At 42.5% G+C, this 21,438-nt stretch overlaps 1 protein-coding gene across 1 annotated transcript in view; it reads left to right on the forward strand.

The window, feature by feature from the left end:
• Positions 1 to 345: 345 nt before the first annotated feature.
• Positions 346 to 21,438, forward strand: part of LVRN (laeverin) — a gene marked incomplete at both ends in the record, with an annotated part of 34,116 nt that continues 13,023 nt past the window's right edge. The window contains 13 exon segments of the mRNA XM_079548033.1: positions 346 to 935; positions 5,018 to 5,160; positions 5,984 to 6,123; positions 7,311 to 7,437; positions 9,483 to 9,637; positions 11,537 to 11,650; positions 13,769 to 13,912; positions 14,215 to 14,280; positions 14,415 to 14,480; positions 15,469 to 15,638; positions 17,003 to 17,079; positions 19,746 to 19,885; positions 21,230 to 21,285. Of these exon segments, the coding sequence (XP_079404159.1) occupies positions 346 to 935; positions 5,018 to 5,160; positions 5,984 to 6,123; positions 7,311 to 7,437; positions 9,483 to 9,637; positions 11,537 to 11,650; positions 13,769 to 13,912; positions 14,215 to 14,280; positions 14,415 to 14,480; positions 15,469 to 15,638; positions 17,003 to 17,079; positions 19,746 to 19,885; positions 21,230 to 21,285 (1,988 nt within the window).

Consider the following 21,438-nt stretch of genomic DNA (forward strand, 5'->3'; position numbering starts at 1 on the left):
CCTTTCCCTTTCCCTTTCCCTTTCCCTTTCCCTTTCCCTTCCCTTTCCCTTTCCCTTTCCCTTTCCCTTTCCCTTTCCCTTTCCCTTTCCCTTTCCCTTTCCCTTTCCCTTTCCCTTTCCCTTTCCCTTTCCCTTTCCCTTTCCCTTTCCCTTTCCCTTTCCCTTTCCCTTTTCCGTCTCCCCATACCCGGGGGCTGCCGGGCATCCTTCCCATCCCCATCCCCATCCCCATCGCACCGCCCGCCCACCCCGCCCCAGGTGCAGCCCGGCCCCCGGTCCCGCACCCCGCCTCCGCGCCGCCGACCCGTCTAAGACCCGCGCTGCCGCAGGCGGGGCGCGGCGGCGATGGGTGCCCGCGGCGGTTCGGGGCTGTACGTGGGACGCGGCACCGCCGCTCTGCTGGCCGCGCTGCTGCTGTCGCTGCTGGCCGCGCTGCTGGCTCTCGCCGCTCTGTACGGGCGCTGCCGGCACCCGCCGCCCCCCGCCCGCCCGGCGGCAGCGCCCGGTCCCGACCGCGGCGTGCCCGGAGCCCCGACGGGGGTCTCGCTGCGAAGGCTGCCGCGGCACCTGCTACCGCTGCACTACGAGCTGGAACTGTGGCCGCGAGTGCGGCCGGGACAGGAGGAGCCCTTCGGCTTCAGCGGGCAGGTGAACATCACGGTGCGCTGCCGCCGGGACACGCGGAGCGCTGTGCTGCACAGCGCCGGTCTGAAGTCCCACCGTGCCGCCGTCCGCGGGCCGCTGCCCCAGGCGGGAGCAGCCGTGGAGGTGGAGGGGCTGCGGCTGGAGGAGGAGGGCGAGCTGGCGGTGCTGGAGCTGCGCGAGCCGCTGCTGGCCGGGCGGCGGTACGTGCTGCAGCTGAGCTTCCACGGCCGCCTGCGGGAGGACCGCGAGGGGCTATTCCTCACCCGCTACACCGACCTGGGCTGCAGCAGGTAGGGCGCTGCACCTGACCAGGCATCGTGCGCGGGTCCGTCCGCCGGGAGCGCGTGCGTTGCAGGCAAACGAGGAGTTCGTTTCAGACAACAGAAGCCTAAGATCGTGGTTTCGGGCGTCCCTGCTGCAGGAGGTTTGAAAGAAGGCACTTAGCGTAGGGGTAGGAAAGGTTCTTAACGAGGGAATCATTCTTTATGATGTTAAAGATGCGGAAATTGCTGCGGAGGATGCAGAGTTACGGTTGAGGTGTTCTTATCTCCCAGCCGGCTCATGAATTCACTAAAAGTAAAGTAATTGAGCAGTTCGCAGAGCCGCGTCCCAAGCAGGTTGTGCCCGGGTACCTGCAGGATCCGTGCCTGTGTCACTGTGTGAATACCAGCAGCACCAAACCCAAAATGAGGAGAGTTCCTCTTGAAACAGAATCGTGTGATTTTCTGTAACAGTTCCTACCGTGAGTTGGCTTTCTCTCTCATTCACAGATATGTTTGTGCAATTTTTGATTTAAGAGCCTTGATTGTGTTGCCTAATTTACGTAATTAAAGTAACCTAAATAGAAATCAAGCAATCTTTTAGTTGTTTAATTCTGCATTCAGCGTGCTTAACGATGCCATATTAGCTCAGACAAGTTCCATCTAGAACATGCTGAATTAGACTGTAGTATTTTTCAATTCATTCTATATTTGGAGGAGGTGATTGTGAGGAATACGTTCTGTAAGCATTATAGCAAGTTAACGATGGAAGAAGTTGGGTTCCAGTGGATTATATAGTTCAGGAATGATTTAAAAGTATTCACTATCTTTCAGCTCTAGGCTGCCAGTACAAAGCCCATGGCTGCTCTGTAAGGAAATCATCACCTCCTGTAGGCAGCACAATAACTTTCTGCAGGGACTTGCACCTGGCTCTGGCAAACCTTTGCTGTCTGATTCTCGCACTGGCTGGAGACTTCAGTTTGTAACTGAAACCATCAGTTGCAGCAGACAATGTACCGTTTATCTGCAGTCAAACAGATTCTTGTATTTCTTTGCATGTGCTGGAAGTTTTAGTGGTTTTGTAATTTGTGCTTGCGGAGCCACAAGGAACCTCTTGTTTCAGAGTTGAGGCACAGGGCTGCACCTGAGCTCTAGTACCTTGCTGCTCAATCAGACACCCACACTGCTCCAGTTGGGTGAGCAACCCTACCTGGTTGATGCCAGGCAGAGTGCCTTGCCCCTGCTCCAGCTCAGAGCAGAAGTGTGCAACCAAGGAGGTGTGGGGAGGCAGCTTGCAATGAGAACTCTCTGCTCTGTCCATAAGTGCAAACCTCACTTCTGAGCAGGACAGAATAACCCAAACTCAAACTTCACCTACTTCCCAGTTTAGAAACTGCTCACAGTCAGAGCAGTTCACACACACTGAAGACTGTGTGTGTTTTTTCTGTTACTGACAATTTGTACCATCCACCTGATCATTTCTGACACACAAAAGAGAGCTCTGAAAGATGGAAGTGCTCTCCATGAATACCACACTATCCATGGTGAATGCAGCATCAAAGGAAGTAAAAAAGGAGGATGAGTACGTCACTAGCACTGAGTGTGTGGAAGGCTTTCCTTCTGAAGAAGGCATCTTTACTCTGCATATAGCCAGGAGATCCCGTGGCAGGATGAGAGCAGGCAGAAATCTGTAGAAACCACCTGTGCCCTTCTTGAGCGGCACTGGCTCGGACAGAAGCAGGTTTGTTGAGCATCATTCTGCATGCAGACCTTGCAGTGCTGTGAACAAGCTCACATAGACTGTTCCAGGTTTAGTGAGATCACTGCAGAGCACAGTGTGTGTATGGTAGGAGGGGACTCTGTGAGCAGAGCCCAGCACTGCCCTGTCTCAGGACAGACCAAGTCCAGAGGCTCCAAAAGGGACCCACCACCATCAGCACTGAGCTGTGAGTGATGCTGGGTGCTGGGAGAGCAGACTGAGGGAAGGGAAAACCGCTGCACTACAGCAGCTGGGAAAGTGCAGCAAGGAACGTGAGAGGGAGAAGCCCTGCAGGCACCAAGGGCAGAGCAGGAGGGCAGGAGGTGCTGCAGGCACGGAGCAGCCCTGCAGCCCAGGACAGGCTCATGCAGGAGCAGGCTGTCCTGTGCAGCTCATGGGCACTGTGCAGAGCAGTCTCCACGCACAGCATGGGGGTGCCTGGCAGCCAGCTGTGGCCATCTCTGCAAAAAAAGACCCATGCAGCTTCTATACGAACGCCTGATTCCGTATGGCTGATGTTAATAAGCATTCCAAAATGGGATCACAGTATTTGTGCTGATTTTTAACCACTTGCTTATGCACCAAGTGATGGAAAGGGGAACTGGAACAGTGCTGGCACAGTTAATCGTGCCTCACAGTGGGGTGCCTGAACTTCTTGCCTCTTATGAATCGGTGAGTGAGAGTATCAAAGTGACGTGACAGAAATCAGATGAAATATCAGGTTTGGTGTTTTCTTGGGTTCAGTGTTAGTCTGTGCACCATTTCCCTGAGGACTACTAGGGATGGCCAGTGCATGTAATAGGATGCTGCTCACTGTAGAACCCCCTTACTTTGAGCCTCTTAAGGTTTTGCTAAATGGTTTAGTTGCTACATTTTTTTAAAGTGGAACAAATCAGATATAAAATACATCAACACACAAAAATGCACGATCAGTATTACAAATGACTTCATTTTAGTGAGAAAACAGTGCTAGGATATATCCATCTAATGCAAAGCATACCATTTTTGAGAGATAAACACTTTTACATGGTCATCCTCTTGATACCTGTTCAGTCCCTCCACATCAGCTCTGAGGGAGGCACAAGTGTAGATGCTGGCTGCTCACACTCTCAGGACTGGGTTGATGAGACCTGATGGGATGGCAGCAGCCAAACACCTATCAAAATACATGGTGTTACAGAGCACAGATTTGTGTGTTGCTTCTTGCTGTGTGGATGCTGCTCAGGTGATCTCTGACTTGTTTGGGATGACTTTGTAAGCGTAAGCTTTTGTGTGTGTGAATCACTGCAAGCGGGAAATGCCAGCCCTGTGACAGCACTGGGGTCACTGGAGCACTAGGTCTTGCCATTCCTTCATGTCCAGCTGCTGGCACTGCTTGGCTTTGAAGACTTGATGGTGTGAAGACTGTGGTTGCTTGCCTGTTCTTCCCAAGGTTAGCAGGTGCATCGCTGCTTGTTTGTTCACATATGTAGAGGTGTTTCCTATGGAGTTTTTGTTGTTGCCCTTGGGCTGACAGGTGTGGAGCTCTGAGAACTGTTACAGACACTTTTTTTTTCCAGTGATTGGTGAAGATGCCTTGATAGGAGCAGTCCAGATCTATAGCTCTGTTTTGAAACCTGGACCACTGGGCATGCTTGTTCCATCATCATTTTCGCTGGGCATCCTGATTACAGCCACTGTGTCACGAAGATCTGCCCCAAATGCAAGTGCAATCTGTGTGCAATCTGTGCAGATGAGGCATAATTGAACAGTATAAGGTAGAAAATAACCTCCTCGTGTTTACCTGGGTTTGCCAGTGCAATGGGACAGCACTGTGCTGCTGACACTGGTGTTCTTCTCCATTCAGTGTGATGAAAGTGTGCAAGTGCATGTAAGCACAGGTACTTAACAGCCATTAAATGTACAATAGTTAAAATGTGCCACTGAAATAAGAGAACATGCATTAGAGAGGTGAGCAGGTATGCAGAGAGGTTGTAATTACCACAGTTGAGCCCTGTGTCACTTTTGAGCTGTGTGCAAAACTTTAATCGATGCTCTCTGAATAACCAAGCTAGGCAAATGCTTCAAAAATATTTTAAATATTTAAAATATGATGTTAAAACTCTGGAAAAGTTCAGTGAGTTAAAAAATAAGCAACCATGACTTGACTGAAAAAGACTGTTTTTTTCCAAAGTGAGCTGTCTTCTGGGTGGGGTGTTTAATTGGGACTTGAAATGATAACCAGACATTTTGCAAACCTGCTTCATCTCTGTAGTTAACTCTTTTGCTTTGCATCTGGCATATTTATGCGCCGTGTCTTGGTTTTGATTAGCTGTGGCATGCTGGATTAATCTTATCTGTATTTTCCATATAGTATGCTGGTTGCATCCCAACTGGAACCAAAGTATGCCAGGACAGTTTATCCATGTTTTGATGAGCCTGACATGAAGGCCACATTTAATATCAGGATTGTCCATGACCCAAGCTACGTGGCTCTTTCCAATATGCCTGCTATTGGTAGGTAAAGAGTAAATGTCTTATGTTTGTTTGTTTGCTCCTTAATTTACCTTAAAAACTGTGTGCTTTGTATGTGCAGATGATAATTCTATCATTTGGCGCAGTAACATTCTGTTGCCTTGAAAATGTGCAAAAGATCTATGCTTGTTAACTTAAATATTCAGTTATTCATAATTGATGTATTTGATGACAATAGCCATCCTTACCAGCTGTGATGCATTTTACTCTGGTTGGTGGAGGCTGCAGAGGGTTTGATTCTTAGCATTTACTGTGGTGCCAGTGTGTCTGTCTTTCTGTATGACATCTGCTTAAAGCAAAACAGCAGCTCCAATATCCAAAGCCAGAGGTCATGGCATTAAAGGATTGCATTTCATTCTAGCTAGCTTTTAAGATGTATTTTCATCATATGTAAAGATGTTTTACCTTGCAGAGACACTACAGCCCTCTGTCTATGTTAAAACCAAGGATAACATGACTGTAAGACTCCAGAGATGCTCTTCCTGTCCCACAGTTTGTCCACATTATAAACCTGATACAGCATCTTATGCTTCCAGGACTTCAATGAAAAAGATCGAGTGGTTTTTGGGTGCTTGCATGCAAGGGTCCTGGCTGATATGTGGTGGTAGCAAGGAGTTCAGCTGCTTGCCTTCTAGCAGAGGGATATGATGTTAATGCAGAAATAAAGCGTATCAAGAGAGGTGTGAAAACAACAAGCAAAAAAACAGCCTGCAGGAAATATCAATTCCTGGTTTGTCACAGAAGATTAATTTCTTGAATATCTCTTTAATATTTTCTTCGATATTTTCTCCAATATTTTTTCTAGATGTATCTGAAATGAAGGATGAAAATGGAAGCCTGTGGAGTGTTACCACTTTTAACACCTCACTGAAAATGCCAACTTACTTAACTGCTTTTGTGGTCTGCGATTTTGACTATGTCAACACAACAGAGCGAGGAAAGGAGGTAAATACGGGGTGCACAACACACCATAGAGTTTGGTGCACAACTTGGCTCTGCCATTCATCATTGCTTCAGAAGGTATCACAGACGTTCACTGTGCATCCCACTCCAGATGTGTTAGCTTAAGTGGCAAAACTACTAGCCTTTATCCTGAGATAGTTCTGCAGAAAGCTCTCCTTTTCGACAGTTAGCATATTGTCCTGCCCCTATTATTACATAGAGGTAACATACACGGGCACAGTTCCACAAGAAGGTGTGAGTTTTGTCTGTTAAAACTTTAGAAGATGCTGTTCAAAATCAGGATCTTATCTCTTTATTTTTCTTAGTTGGAAAAAAATATCCATTTCCACTGCTGTGACAAACCAGTGAAGCTGTGTCTTGTTCTTCAGGGCCCCGTCATGACTTCAGTATGAGAAACAGTGTGCCCCAAGCTTTCTGTATACTTGTTTTTACTACAGTGGGCACATTTTTTCTGACTTCAAAAATGATAGTTTTGTGTTTGAAGCTTCTTCACCACTGGGTAGATGGGTTTTTCTTCACCACTGGGTATTTCTACTTTGACTGCTTGTGGTTCTGGCTTGTACCTTTCTCTTGGACTGATGGTTGCTGACAGCAGACAGCTAAGCATTCAGATGAGCGCTTTTCAGAGGAAGAAGGCAGTTGCCTCTTTAGTACTGTGTCAAAGCAAATGGCACAGAGAAGGAATGCTGGTCCTGCTTAGAGGTGTAGAGGTGTTCTGCTCAGCGCTTCTCTCTTCCTAGCAGCAAAGGGAGGCCAGTTATCAGGTTCAGGATGTGAAAAAGCTGAAGAAGTTTTCTATTTTCAGGTGGGAAAAACTCCCTGAGTGTGTTTCCCTTCCAGTAAACTTCACCACTTGGGTTCCCTGGCTAGGATACATTGGCTTAAGCAATGTGGATCTGACTAGTTTTACAGCATCTCCTAATTAATAAAAGAATAATTCAACATCTGTTGTAACATTCAAGTCTTGGCCCTCCTGACGTGCTGGAGCTTTAGATTCTAGGCCATGTTTTGTTAGGCCCAGTAATCTCTGTTGGGATATTTTTCGCACAAAGCTCATTGCAGGATCTGTGTCTACAGGCAGCATTTTCAAACAATGATTCACAGACGAGAGGCAAGGAGAAAGAAAATATGAGGCTTGTGGGAAATAATGCTTCCTCATTTTGTTGCAGATACGTATTTGGGCTCGGAAAGAGGCAGTTAAGAACGGGTATGTTGACTATGCTTTAAATATCACAGGGCCCATATTTTCATTTCTGGAAGACTTATTTAACATCAGCTACCCTCTGCCAAAGACAGGTGAGATTATTTATTTTCTTTAATGGGCCACAAATGGCCCATTAAATGATGGTATAACATTCACAGAAACAATGGGTTCTCTTGCAGTATTTTTTTTTATAACTTACTATATTTATGGTAAAAAAAAAAAAAAGAAACAAACCCTAAACTTGAACTCATTGAAATCTCAGTCGTATCAAAAACAATCCTTTAAAGTAGTGTTTCTTAATAGAGTGGCAGGTAGGGCTACAAAGTGCAGAGAGTTATTCAGACATGTGGCTATTTCTGGGACACATCAGTCGAGGATGCTCGAAGTCCCCAGGTATGCCTTGTAAATCTTTGCTCATTGTAGCCCATGTTTCCAGAAAACATGCCTTGCTTTCTTCAGTATGTCCTCATCTGGTTGTTGAATTGGCTGAGTGTTCATGTATATTTCTCCTTGGTGAAGGATTCCTGCAGAGAAATGTAATTTCTGCCTAAAATCAATGCCAGGTTAAGTTAGTTAAGCCAAGCTCCAGTCAAGAAAGCAGGGAGCCATCATGTATTCCCTCCATATGGTTTGATACCATCAGCATTGATGCAATGGGGAATGTGCTTTCTTATACAGATTGGTTGGATGTTGAAAGCACAGAAGGTGGGGCATATTGAAATTGACCTGCCCATAGTCTTGGCAGATTGCAGAACTTGAAGAGAATAAGTTTCCTCCTTTCTTGACTTGAGCATATTCTTCATTTGGAGGACTGTGTTGTTGGCATTTGAAAGAAAATCTGTCTAAATGTATTATCTCCCAGTGTAGTTAGAATAGCACTCAGAATTACTCTTACGCTTCTTATGGAAAGTATCATAGGCAGTTGGTGCTCCTTTTAGATGTTGTTGTCTTAGTAATCATGCAAGGTAAGCACGGATTGTAGGCAGTTGTTTTTCACTTGTGGATTCTTCTGTTTAGCAGCACTGTTGATAAGTCGATTCATTATTATAGAATATTACTGTCATAGAAAAATAGTATCACAGGCTTCCTGACAAACAGAACTTCAGCTTCACAGAATTCTGTAATACTGTTACAATCCCTGCATAATGTAATGCAATACCAGCTGCGTTTCCCACTTTCCCTGAAGTCTTACTTACAATTAGGATTATATCATCCAAGAATAGCTTATTGTAAGTGCTAAAGATTTCTGCTGTGAACACAAAATGAAAAACAAACACATTCAAATCTAGGGATGCTTATGAATTTGCTTTGGGCTGCTTTTAATGCAATTGTAAGAGACATCCCTCAGCCCAAGTTGGCTTGGCTGTCAGCCTGCAGCGATTTGCCTGGCTAAGATGCATCCTTCTCTGCTTGGGTGTAGCACCACGTGTATGCTATCTGCACAGTTCTTGGACTGGGTCTGGCCTGGGGTCCACTGGCTGGCAATACAAGCCTGCTCCTGCTTCCAAAGTAGTTCCATGCCTTTTGCAGAATTTGTTCTCTGTTACCGAGTTTAAGCAGTGTATCTTCCTCTGAGATCCTTCATGCCCATCCATGTGACTCCTTTCCTCCAACTCCCACATTTGAGATGGAGAGCTGCTCACCGTGCGTAACACAGGAGAGGATGGAGGTAACAGAGCTGAAAGTAAGCCTTTTTTCCCCCTGAAAATAATTATTTGGCTAAAGGCAAAGGTTAGTATCATCTTTCACAGAAAGGCAAGAGGAAGATCTCTGAGAGCCAGAAATGATTATGTTCTCTCCTAGCATGGGTAGAATACAGCCCTCATTTTTGTTCAGGACATTTATGTGTACAAGATGCAGTATAGATTTGGCTCTGTGGGAATTTGTCATATGGCTTCCTGGAAGACTGGTAATCATAGATGAAACTGATGACAAGAAGAGATTTCACTAAGCATTTTCAAGGGTGTTGCCACAACCTAGCGAAATAAATAAATCAACAAATAAGGAGGGGCAGGAGCACATGTAAAGCCTTTTAATTGCACACTGAATGCTAATTCAGCATAATACCATGTAGGCATTTTTACTTCCAAAAAATTTTAAATACTTTTTTTTTTTTTTCCTGTTTGAATCAATTTAGATTTGGTTGCACTGCCTGATTTTGGAGCAGGCGCTATGGAAAACTGGGGACTAATGACTTTTGAAGAAGCAGCATTGCTGTACCTCCCGAGTGATAAATTCACAGGCAGAAGGATGATTATTGCCTTAATTGTGTCACATGAACTTGCACACCAGGCACGTGGTAAAAAATTCTGTACATCTGTTTGCCTGTAATGTTATTTCCTTCCAGTTGGTGACGATGCAGTCGCTGATTTCTGAAGAGAAATAGTGAATAACTGTATGGGATGTGAGCACTAGAGAGTTGAAAGAGTGTTCATATGATTATATGCTAATTGATAAATTAACACTGAAAGCAGATTTTGTCTTATTCTATCATATGACAGACTGCATACCATCTGCATATGAGTTGATATAAAACTTCTAATGGACTCCTTCTGTTCTGTTGTTTTTTAATGCAATAACTGAATGCTGCACTAGAAAATACTGTAGGGATGTGGGGATGGCAGTACTGTCTATATGTTCTGTACTTAGTACTGCAGTGGGAGAGTTATTGGACTTTGTGTTCATAGTGGGAGTGCACATACAGGTTGCAAAAGGGGTGTTTTTCTCTAAGAAACCTTGTGATATCGTGGAACAAATACAGTGTTAATACATTTCGTACTTTCATGCAGATTTACAGAGTTTTTGGTGTTTGGTTTGGAATTACAATGCAACTTCACAATTTTTTTGACTACATCTAATTTACTGCTGCTTGTAAAGAAGAAGACACCTAGTCAACAAAGTTAGCAGAGGATTTTAATGTTATGAAAGTACTCGGACGTCCTTCTGGCATGGTCTATAACTTTTCAGGTTTTCAGATGAGTATATTGTCTTTATTGCAGGCCAATAAATTACAAGGACTGCTTGAAAGTAATGCCTCCTGTTTTACTGTGTTGGCCCTTGACATCAGAGGCACATGTTGATGAATGGCAGTAGAGGTTGAACCTTCTCACCAGTACCTGTTGCTGTGTGACAGATGGCAACAGAGGGGCAGTCTGACAGAATGGCATTGACAAGCAAGTGCCTATGGAGCAACTGTGTGCCATGGAATTCCTCTATGCAGTAAAGGTTGCACCCTTTCATCGATGCTTACTGAATGTTGCTGGAGACCAAACAGTGGATGTGAGCACAGTGAGGTGGTGGGTGGAGTGTTTCACCCATGGTGGCAACAAAAGTGGGTCAGCCCTGATGGCGCACAGTTTTATGACTGCAGCATGAAGGCTCTTGTTTGTTGCTGGTGAAAATGCACGGCTATTGGTGTTGCAAGTTAGTGAGATGTAGCTGACGATGTGCTCTGTCAAGTAGTGTTACTGTGCTCTCTGTATCTGCTGCAGTTTCCATGGAGATGAATGGTAGGCATTACTTTCAGAGTGACCCGCGTAAATGTCAGCAGCTAATAAAGCTTTATGTTTTAAAAAAGCTGCAGTCCAAATTTTTAAGATTGAACAGATAAAGTGCACATCCTCAAATGATCAGGGTATTTTTTTTTTTTGTTAAATTGCAGCTGAGTACATATCTTTTGTGCAAGTTTTATTGCTCACGATGATAGGGATTTGCTGATTTTGGAAAAGATCATTTCCCTGGTTCTGTTTATCATCCCCTTGACAATTTCCTTTTGGCAAGAACATAGAAAAATAAAATTTATTGTCTTATTTATCAGTGATTCTTTGGAAAAATGTGATTTTTTTTTTTTTAATTTTTTTTTAGAAACATCCCACTTCTAATTGTAGCCCTGATGTTATCTTTACTTTTTTACTAGGAAGTATCTAAATAGAACAAGAAACTGGCACCATGCGCTGATGTGCACATGGTATGAAATTGTAGATTAAGCATTTAAAAAATAACTGACTTCTGACTTTCACCAAGAGGCACCTTCTTTTCCACTAAATTCTCAATATTTGCAGGAATATCCGTCGTTTTATTCAGCTGACAAACACACATCAAAGTCCTTCAGTGGGGATGCGTGTGTTTAACCTACAAGAATGGAAGAGTATTGTAAGGCCATGTTGAGACTTTTTTTTCTATCTATTTAAGTGGTTTGGAAATCTGGTTACCATGACCTGGTGGAACGATCTGTGGCTTAAGGAGGGCCTGGCATCTTACCTTGAGAACCTGGGAGCTACTTTTGTCGAACCCAAGCTTTCACTGGTAAGTAGCAGCGGCTACTCAGTAAGGACTCAGCAAGATAAGGCACCGAAGTTCCAGTATTGGAGGAGGAAAAGGAAGATGCAGGAGATGTGATTTAATTTAATCGTGGTGTTAGCAAATTCATTCTCCTGGAAATGCCCAGGTCTCAGTTCTTCCCTTGAGGGTTCTCCTCTGTTGAAGGCTGTATCATGCCATTCTTTTACAGCTGAACAGCTGTGATTCTGCATTGAGAATGAGCTGAAGAACTGGACTGATTTTTTTGCCCCAGGTTCTTTCATTTAGTAAACCCATCTGTTTCTTCCTGGATGGTTTCCCTTCCTATGTTTCCAGGCTTTTTGTGTGAAGCTGGACATGTCTAATGGGCAGTGGCTAAGCTGGGACATTTTACTCCATGGGGTCCATGGATGTTTGGTTGCGGATAAGGCACATGTGGTACACATAGTGCACTAAGTTGACAATATGATGAAAGCTCCTTCCTATTGTGACCAAATGGAAATAGGGGCAAATCCCACAGTTTACTGCAAAACTCCATCCATTGTTAATCTGTGCAGCTGGGGGATAAATGCTGCTGACAGTAGCCATCATCTGAGGTGCACTTGGAGGCATAATCAGAGATGTATCTGCATGAGGCCCTCAGATTCTGAAGGAAGGAAAAGCCCTTGGGCTGGTGAGGCCTGAGACTGCAGTTTTTGAAGGTGTCCAAGAAGGAAACTCCACTGAGACTGTCTGAGCAGCCTGTGTCAGCTCTCCATCACCCTCAAAGTAAAGAAGTACTGCCTGGTGTTCAGATGGAGCCTCCTGTGCTCCAGGTCTTGCCCGTTTCCTCTTGTCCTGGTGCTAAGCAGACAGCTCTGTCCTCTCTGCATCCTCCCTTCAGGTAAATACATTATTGAGCCTGTTCATCTCCAGGCTGAAGAGGAACTCTAAGCGTCCCCTCTTAAGAGAGGTTATCCAGACCCTTTGTCATCTCCATGGCCTTTCATCACTCCCTCCAGCAGCTCCATTTCTCTCTGGTACTGGGTAACCCAGATGTGGGCCACATGCTCCCTATGTGTGCCTCAACAGTGCTGAGCAGAGGGGAAGGATTGTCTACCTGCTGGCAAGACTTTGCCTAATACAGCCCAGGACACCACTGGCCTTCTTTTTAGCAAGGACATGTTCTGTCTCATGTTCAATTTGATATCCACCCAGGATCCTTTTCTGCAAATGTGCTTTTCAGCTGCATGGCCCCTGGTATTTGCTAGGGTTGAAGGTGCGCTCTGTTCCATCATCCAAACTATTAATGAAGATATAAAGCAGGACTGAACCCCTGAGACACACCACTACGTGCTGTCTTTCCACTGGATCTTGGGCTACCGATCACCCAGTTACAAAATGACTCTGGAACATTAAATGTACTAGCTGCAAGCAAAGAGAAAAAATGGTCAACAAATTCAGTCCCATTAATTAAAAGCTTTTTGTCCCTCTTCTTGATAAGTGGATATGCCAGAAGTGACCTGCAGTATCTTAAAAATGTATTGATTTTCTTCACCTGTCCCATACGTCAAATGACATCCAGTCATAGGACAGCTGGGAGAAACTAAATCAGCTTTTGATGGAAGGAGAGCTTCACTGCTTTATGAAGAGGAGTGATTTTTCTCGCCCATATTTCTTATGGGTGAGAGCCAAAATGCTGTGCAGTTAAGCTTCTCTATACTCATCCAGTTTTTAGTTTATTGTTTAGTGGTGCAGCAAGAGAAATATAGAATTTAGGAGGAAAACGTGGATTGCTAATGATGTAGAAATGCACATGACATACATGTTTTCAGTTTTCAGTGTTTGTTCATTTGGTGTTTAATGTAATTGACTTTTTCCCTGGAGTTTACAGTGCAGTTGTCTTTGTCAGGTCCAAGCCCGCAGTCCGCTCAGATTGGCAATTTTCACTGCCAGAAGTAGGTAGTGTTGCATGTAGAAGATGTTAGGATTTGTTGTGAGGCCCTTTTACCTCAGGGGAGTGGCAGGGAGGGGGAAAAGGACAATTCCTTGTCTGTTGACAGGCTATTCCTGTTAGTGCTATCTACATAATGCATCTTCTCTAACTGATGATTTTCAGTTCAGCTGCGTTTTTTCTTCTTGCAGCATGAAATCTTTTATGATCACATCGTACAACCTGTCTTAAGTCAAGAAAATGACTTAGAAGTTCGATCACTGTCAGAAAGTGAAGACAAGGTCAACGGATTATTTTCATTAGTTTCTCTGTTTGACAGCATCACGTACAACAAGGTGAAAACATATGGAATAATTCCTGTTCCATCTTATTCTGAACTAATGTGATACACATTATATTTGAGAAAGACAGAGAATATCCTGCTGAACTGCAATGCTTCATTGTTTTGTCATGCAAAATTTATTACTGCCGCACACACAAATTTATTGGATGTTGCAAATTTCTCTATGAAAGAAACTGTGAATGTTTTTTACCTCATAGGAATAAACTGACTTTTCTGAAATGTAATTGGAAGAAATATTGCATGAATAATTGCAACAATAACTCATGTTTTCTCATAGCTTTTTTTGTACTTTAGGGGGCTTCTATTACATGGATGCTTTCTGGTTTTCTGACTGAGAAGTTGTTTACCAGAGCTTTAAATGTAAGTTTGGAAAAAGGACATCTTCATCTTGATTTATAAGCTTGAAAATGATGAGAGTACGAATCACTGTCTGCCTTGCTGATGTTTTTCACTGAACCTTTGTGAATTCTGAGGCATCTGTTTGTTTCCTGCAGTCGTATCTGAAAGAATTTGCCTTTTCAAACGCCAACCAGGATGATCTGTGGATCCACATACAGTTGGTACTCAATTTATTTCTAGTGTTTAAATCTATGTCACCAAGTATTTGTAGAGTGCTGTAGTGGAATTTGGCTATCCCTTTCACAGTGTTTCCTTCGCATAAAATTTACTTTGCCAGCTTTCTTGCCTTATGTCTTCACAAGTGTTTATTTGGGTATTTAACTGTATTTGTGGTCAGTGCAGCCGAGTACAAGGAACAGAGAAATGAGATGCAAAGTGGGTTTCTGGGTGCATGGATCACCTTCGTTTAAATGAAATTGCATAGCCTGTGTTTTTCTGGAGCTTAAGTTCTGCCACATTGAAGTGTGTGATGCTCTAGACTTGGTGATCAGCAGTGTTGATGCATCACAGATCCTGCAAGGTCTGTAGGGCGGTAGATCAGCATTTCTCCCTTTGCTGGTTTTGTCAGAAATCTGAATAAGAAGACAGGTTCTAACAAAAAAAAATTCTCATTTCCCTGCCCATCTAAGGAAGTCTTCCGCTGTGTTACCAAAAAAAAGCCTTAGGTTAAGAACAAGAGTTTCACAACTTTAGGTATGCAAGACTGTCACATGTTCTAAGCCAACAAAGACTATTAATTCACACTGGCTGGGATTCCAGCTTGGTATCTTTTTCAGTGAGTCTTTGATGTTCAATTTGCTCATCACACTGTCATTTAAAATTGTGTTGTTTGCTGGTATGTTCATTTGAGTAAAACAAACAAATTAAGTCTGTCATAGTCATGTAGGCTTGTAAGCATATTCATGATAAGGAGAGAAATGTTGGCAGTCAAGTTCTCTTATGTCCCAGTTCCTATGTGCTGTCATGATAATAATGTCAATAATGTTCTTTACACTTTTTTACATTGATTTTGTGCATGACTCAAATATCAGCAAACTGCTAAGCAATTACTTTCTGTAGCACACTAGATTAATTCCTAGAGTGTTGCTGAAGCAGAATCAGTAAGTGACTGCTTGTTATAAATCTTTCTAATTTCCCTTTCCGTTGAAGGTAGTAGATGCGCAAGATGAAGTTCAGTTGCCAGCATCTGTAAAAAAAATAATGGATTCCTGGACATGTCAAAATGGATTTCCAGTTTTAACATTCAATATAAGCACCGGCACAATCAGTCAGGAAAAATTTCATAATAAAAACCATGAAAACAGTACAGATTTTTACAAGTATGTTTCATTTGTATCCTTATCAGATACCCATGTTTTGTTTTTCTATTTGCAGGAAGCTCTTCACAATGTTTTGACTGTTTTCTAAATTTTTTGCTTTGTGGCATGAAGTAAATTCTGTTTCAGATTGGAGTTTGCTGTAGTTTCTCTGAGGGTTGCTTTCTTGTGCAGTAGTGACTTTTCCAGCCACAAAACAACTTTGTAAGGACAGGCGTGGGCCATGAATGGATTGCAAGGCAGAAGTTTTGCCTGGCATTTCTGAATTCTTCATCTTTCAATCATTCAGGCTGAGGACCGGGCTGAACCATGCAGCAACTTCTTTCCTGTCAACGTTTTCAGTCTCATTGTCATGGCAAAGACAATGGGGTTGCATGAAGGTCTTATCTAGATTACTCCTTTCTCAGAAAGCCTTGAGTACTTGCCATGAAACTGTCAGTGAGAATCACAGAGTGCCTGCAGCCGTGCTGCATATTTAGATGCCTAAAAACATGGTGGAAGGAGCTGACTCTAAAATTCAGCTCTTTCTATAAGCACTGGGATGTATGGACAAAGCTTGCAGGGTGTATTCTTACCCAGGGAGATACAAGAGAAAAGTAACTCAAGGCAATTTTTCCTACCTGTGGTTCTGTTCTTGCAGACAATGAAAGGATGGGGATTTCGATAGCTTCATTTGCTTCCAAGCACCAGGAAAGGAAGAAAACTGTAGATTAAATTAGTTTCTAGATAAAGCCAGATAACACAGATAAGGAGTTCCAAGTTAGAAATGTTGCATCCATTACTCTAGCTACAGCAATACTTAATGCCACATGAAGTTAAGCAAATCCAGGACAAACATTTCAGAATTTTTCATTTTCTTGAACAACTTCAGGCTGTCAAAACTTTCATCTCCTTTCTGTGGGAGATTTTGATTACCTGCGACATGAAATTAAAGTTATAAGTATTACAGTTGTTTTGTTTGCCTGGAGCCATTTTTACCAAATGCACTTTTGAAAAGGAGCTTTATGGTCTCCAGAAATCAGATGAAGTGAGGAAATTAAAAAATAAGTGGGGAAAATTGAATTATCTCCCAGAGAAACAAAGCAAGAGCACAGAGATAAAGTGGTACTTCAGCAGATCTAGCAAAATCTAGCTAGATCTAGAACTGTCTAAATTTGAGTGCTTATTTAAATCCAAGCTAAAACTCCATTCCAGTCAATGAACCTATGTGCTGATGCAACCATCCGAAGACGTTTTGTGAATCAGAAAGGAGAGAGGGAAGATGAGTAAGAAACTGATTTGCAATCTAATTTAGTGTCAGCAGTGAGGGTTTCTGTAAGAGTAAGAATTAATGATATTGCTTTTTTTGTTGTTGTTTTTTCCTTAAGCAATACTTGGATTGTTCCTATTTCTTGGATGAGAAATGGATCATCACAGCCCTTAATGTGGCTTGACAACAGCAGCAGTAAGTAATGTGTTTTTTTTAAACGTGCTAAAACCGAGATGATAAAAAGCCACCTAATACATCTATGAACAAAACATTGTGTTAATTTTACATTATAATAGAGAAAAACATCAGATTAATAATTATTTTTCTCTACAAATACCTGTCATGAATAGATATTTCCTTTTGTACACCAATCAAAACTCCAAGCTGCTCATGCTTCTGTATTACTTTTGCTTCAGTAGATTCCATTGACGTTAGTGAGAGTCCATGAGTACGGGTGGGATCTCTGGGTTTGGCTGTGATACCTCAGAGTATGATCAAGCTCAACTGGTAGATGTGAGGACTGAAAAAGATTAGAACGAGTTATGTGAAATGGCCCATATTTATTGAACGTGGGTATCTGTAAACAGTATTTTCTGTGTAATTTTACTTGTTGATGCAAATCAAGTGCAAACATAGTCTTACTAACAGAGTAGAACCCCAAAAGGTTTTAAAGGCTTATAATAAAGAAGTGAGTTTATAGGCGTCTCCAATCAAATAAAAAATTCAGTTATTTCTCACAATTCTTCCCCATATTGCTTTCCAATAGGCAGCTGTATTTTTTGATGGAAAATAGAGGTAATCATTAGAATAAGTTAATAATTTTTCTTTGGTAAGTCAGCCTTGAACTGCATCAGATCTTGAATCATTTAGACGTAGATGCGTAGTGATGTGTTTGTTAAATGCTTAAAAAACTACAATACATTGTGTGCATTTTTTAATCTCTCTGCCCTTTGTTTGCAATTGTCAAGAACTACTTGCCTTATCTTTCCAGCAAAAGATAACTTGAATGACAATTTCACAGTATGTGGACAAATTAAAGAGCAATTATTGGATGTTCCAGTGAGGTGAAAAATCAGAAAATTTGCAGGAAAGAAGTATTAAGCAGTGCTTGCTTGGAAAGACTAGTTTTACATGGTAGGCTTCTATCATTGAAATAATAGCAATTCCATTTCCTCACACATCATCTGCATTAATTAAATAAACATCACGTTGCATCTGCCTGAAAGAACTAAAAAAAAATGAAAATTCAGTCATTAAAACACATTGTACTTGTATTTGAAAGCCATGTGTGAAACTTCCCAGAGCCTAGACTAGTAGCTTGCTTCCAAGTAAAGATGAAAAAATAACAGCAATTTTGATTTCAGTCTTGACTTTTTGATGTAAAGATAAACCAAATGGTTTCTTATATGGGTAGGGGTGTTGAGGGTATTTTTCACTTCACTTACCTTTTTGCCTCAAATTTTGGAATAGCTTCTGCAGTGGCATGGAAATACATCACAATGAAACATCTAAAAAGTGCTGTTATGTATGTGTATTTTTGCTGAAAAGAGCTCTGTGGGAGCTAATACTTCTTACTTCTGAGCAAGTGAAATTAGGCGGCAAGCCTCAAGCAGGGCTGCTAATGGTAGCCAAGAATGCTCTTGCACGTCTCTGTATGCAGTGCTAAAAGCCTGTTGTGTTGGTTTAGGACTTCTCTGGCAATCTCTAAATGCTTACCTTATGCTCATGTTAGTGTGTTGGTCACCGGCAGGAAAAGACATGATCCCTAAGTGATGCATGTCTGTGTAGAAAAGATACCAAATGCTGGCAAAACTGTGCCACTGTGGTAGAACATATTTTCATTTGGCCTGGTGGTGGAGGCTAGGAATGAGCTGGATCTCTCAGAGCATGGTTTTGCTATTTTAGATGCATCTGAAAATGATAGTAATGATTAGCAGAACATTGAACTAGTATATGGAAAATACTACTAGTACCATATCCTAGCTACTCAGTCTTTTTAAATGTGTTAACTAGTCTTTGACATTTGTTGTGTTTTCCTCTTGTTGAATGTGTGAAAATGACAAAATACGAATCCAGCTCGGTCAAAACATATTGGAGTTTGAACCTTCTATTCAGAGAACTGTCTGGACTACTCACCAGTATTGATCCACTGTCTTAAGAGAGTTTGCTGTCTTCTTAAACCAGGCCGGTGCCCAGTTAAAGCAGCACGTTAGTCCTCTTCAGGCAGCTTAGAGCCTTCAGGATGCCCTTATTGGAGCTTAGAGACTCTGGTCCCCTGCAACATCCTGTGATCTTCCAGGGGCAAATAATCAAACAAGCACCTAATGTAGGCAGTAGTGAGATGAAATGGGAATGTGAGAAGGAGCCTCTAGCAAGTAATGTAACTCAAGAGAGCTGTAGGACTTTCATTTATAGTATTTATTTTCAGTTGTTTGCCTGTTGCATGAATTTAGCTGTTTTGCTTTCCTTACACTAATGCTGGTAGACAGTCAGTTCTCCTGCTGGGAGCCGAGCGCTGTGTTTTGGAGCAACATTGGAAGTGGCAAGGCATGCTAAGCGTGGATGCCTAGGCACTCAGGGGTGCTGTTCCCCATCCAGACTGGTGGTTTCTATATAGCCTTTCTGAGCTCTCCCAGCTGCCTGCTAGTCAAAAGGTTGGAGCTGCACATGTCTTCAGCCACCCCTTTGCCATCTTCAGGGTGCTCAGCTCCTCAGGGATCAGGTGCTTGTTGAAGTCATTCTGCTACACAGATTCTGTGGGAGTCTGGGTACGACCTCAAACTTGCATCCTGGGGGAGCATAAATGCAAGAGAATTTAGCAGTGTGCAGAAAATGAAATGCTTTCTCATGTCACTTTACAGAAGTGTTTCCTGAAATGCAAGTGTCAGACTCAGAATATGACTGGATCCTACTAAATGTAAATTTAAGTGGATACTACAGAGTGAACTACGATCAGTTAAACTTGAAAAGATTAGTACACTTGCTTGAAAATGATCCAAAGGTAAGGTCATGTATATAATTTTTTTTCTCAAGCTTGTAAACAGACTTCTTTCTGTGTATATCTCCCTGCATTTTTTACCAGTAATCACACTGATGAAAACGTGGAACAACAAGAACTCGTGTTTGTCATGTAAGAATAAATGATCCAGTATTGCACAACTACAGTTAATGGCAGTCTTCCATAGTGGAATAGGAACAGGCCCAAATAGTTTCACACAGGCATTAAGTTGAAAAATAACATACAAGAGATGGTATTCTGTCTGCCAAATTATCTTAATAAATCTCTTAAATTTCACTCAAAGAATTGTCAGTATGGATGTGCGACCCAGATTTATCTGCTACGAGGTAACCATGGGGAGGAAAAACAGAAGAAAGTTTTTATTTCCACCAAGGAACAATATTTCCGTGAATGAAATGTTAACAAAAGCATCGATTTGAGGTTTCTGTGCATTTTGTGATTCTTCTAATGTTCCAGTCAGTTGTATAACACAGAAAAGATTTTATGTCACCGTGTAGGCTTGCAGTAAATGACACATGGAGCAGCCTGCTCAAATGGCCTTCTGTGGTGCTGCATAGCATTTAATGTTTCCTAGCCCAAGCTTGAGAAGGGGTTCTGGTAATCACACTGATTCACTGGATTTGACAACAAATCTGTGCGAATTTAAGCACGGTCTGAGACTCTGAGAATACACGTGATCAGATGACTTCTCTGGAAGGTCTAAACCCAAGGCTGATGAGAGCACAAAGGGGTGACCAGACCTCTATAAGGCCCATCAGCTTTGTTTCATCTGAGTTTTTCTTCACAGCAAATCTAATCAGGACAGACTTACACTGTGCCAGCTCGGGGCCATGCTTAATGGCTGGTGGGAAGGTTGGCTAGAGCAGAAGCTGAGCCACACCAGAATGGAAACAGGGAGGAGGGGAGAAGTGACCAGGAAGAGCTGTAGCAGGGGCTCACCCACAGTCCTTTCTTGGTCATGTAATCTGTGATTCAGATACTCTGCTGTGGACTAACCTGAAACTTCAAAAGGAAAAAAACATACCAGAATGAAATAACAAAGTGTATATTAGGAAATGTACAACTTCCAGACTTTACTTTTAATTCTAATATGTAATAAGAGGGATTCTCATGTTCTGCACTTTTTATATGTAAGTGCTCCTAAAAGCACATAAACAATCTCAGCTTAAAATACGAGATCAATTTTAGCATGTTTTGCAGAAGATTTTGGCTTATAAAAGATGTTAGTGACTTTGCCTTACACTTTTTATTACTTTGTCATACACCTTTTTATTGCTCTTAATGATGTGTCTAGGTCTATTAACACCACATTGATGCCTTCTGCAGGCTATTCCTGCTGTCAGCAGGTTCCAGCTGCTAGATGACATTTTTGCACTGACAAGGTAAGTATGTTTTGCACATGTCATGGAAAATGATTAAACTACATGATCTAATTCAACATTTGTACTTCTGCTTCATTCACTCCTAACCATATGCACCTCTTATGAACAACAGGCGTTCAACAAAATGGTGGAGGACTACCAGTGTTGGGTGAT

Source organism: Tetrao urogallus (genome assembly GCF_951394365.1).
Source record: "Tetrao urogallus genome assembly, chromosome: Z".
Classification (NCBI taxonomy): Eukaryota; Metazoa; Chordata; class Aves; order Galliformes; family Phasianidae; genus Tetrao; species Tetrao urogallus.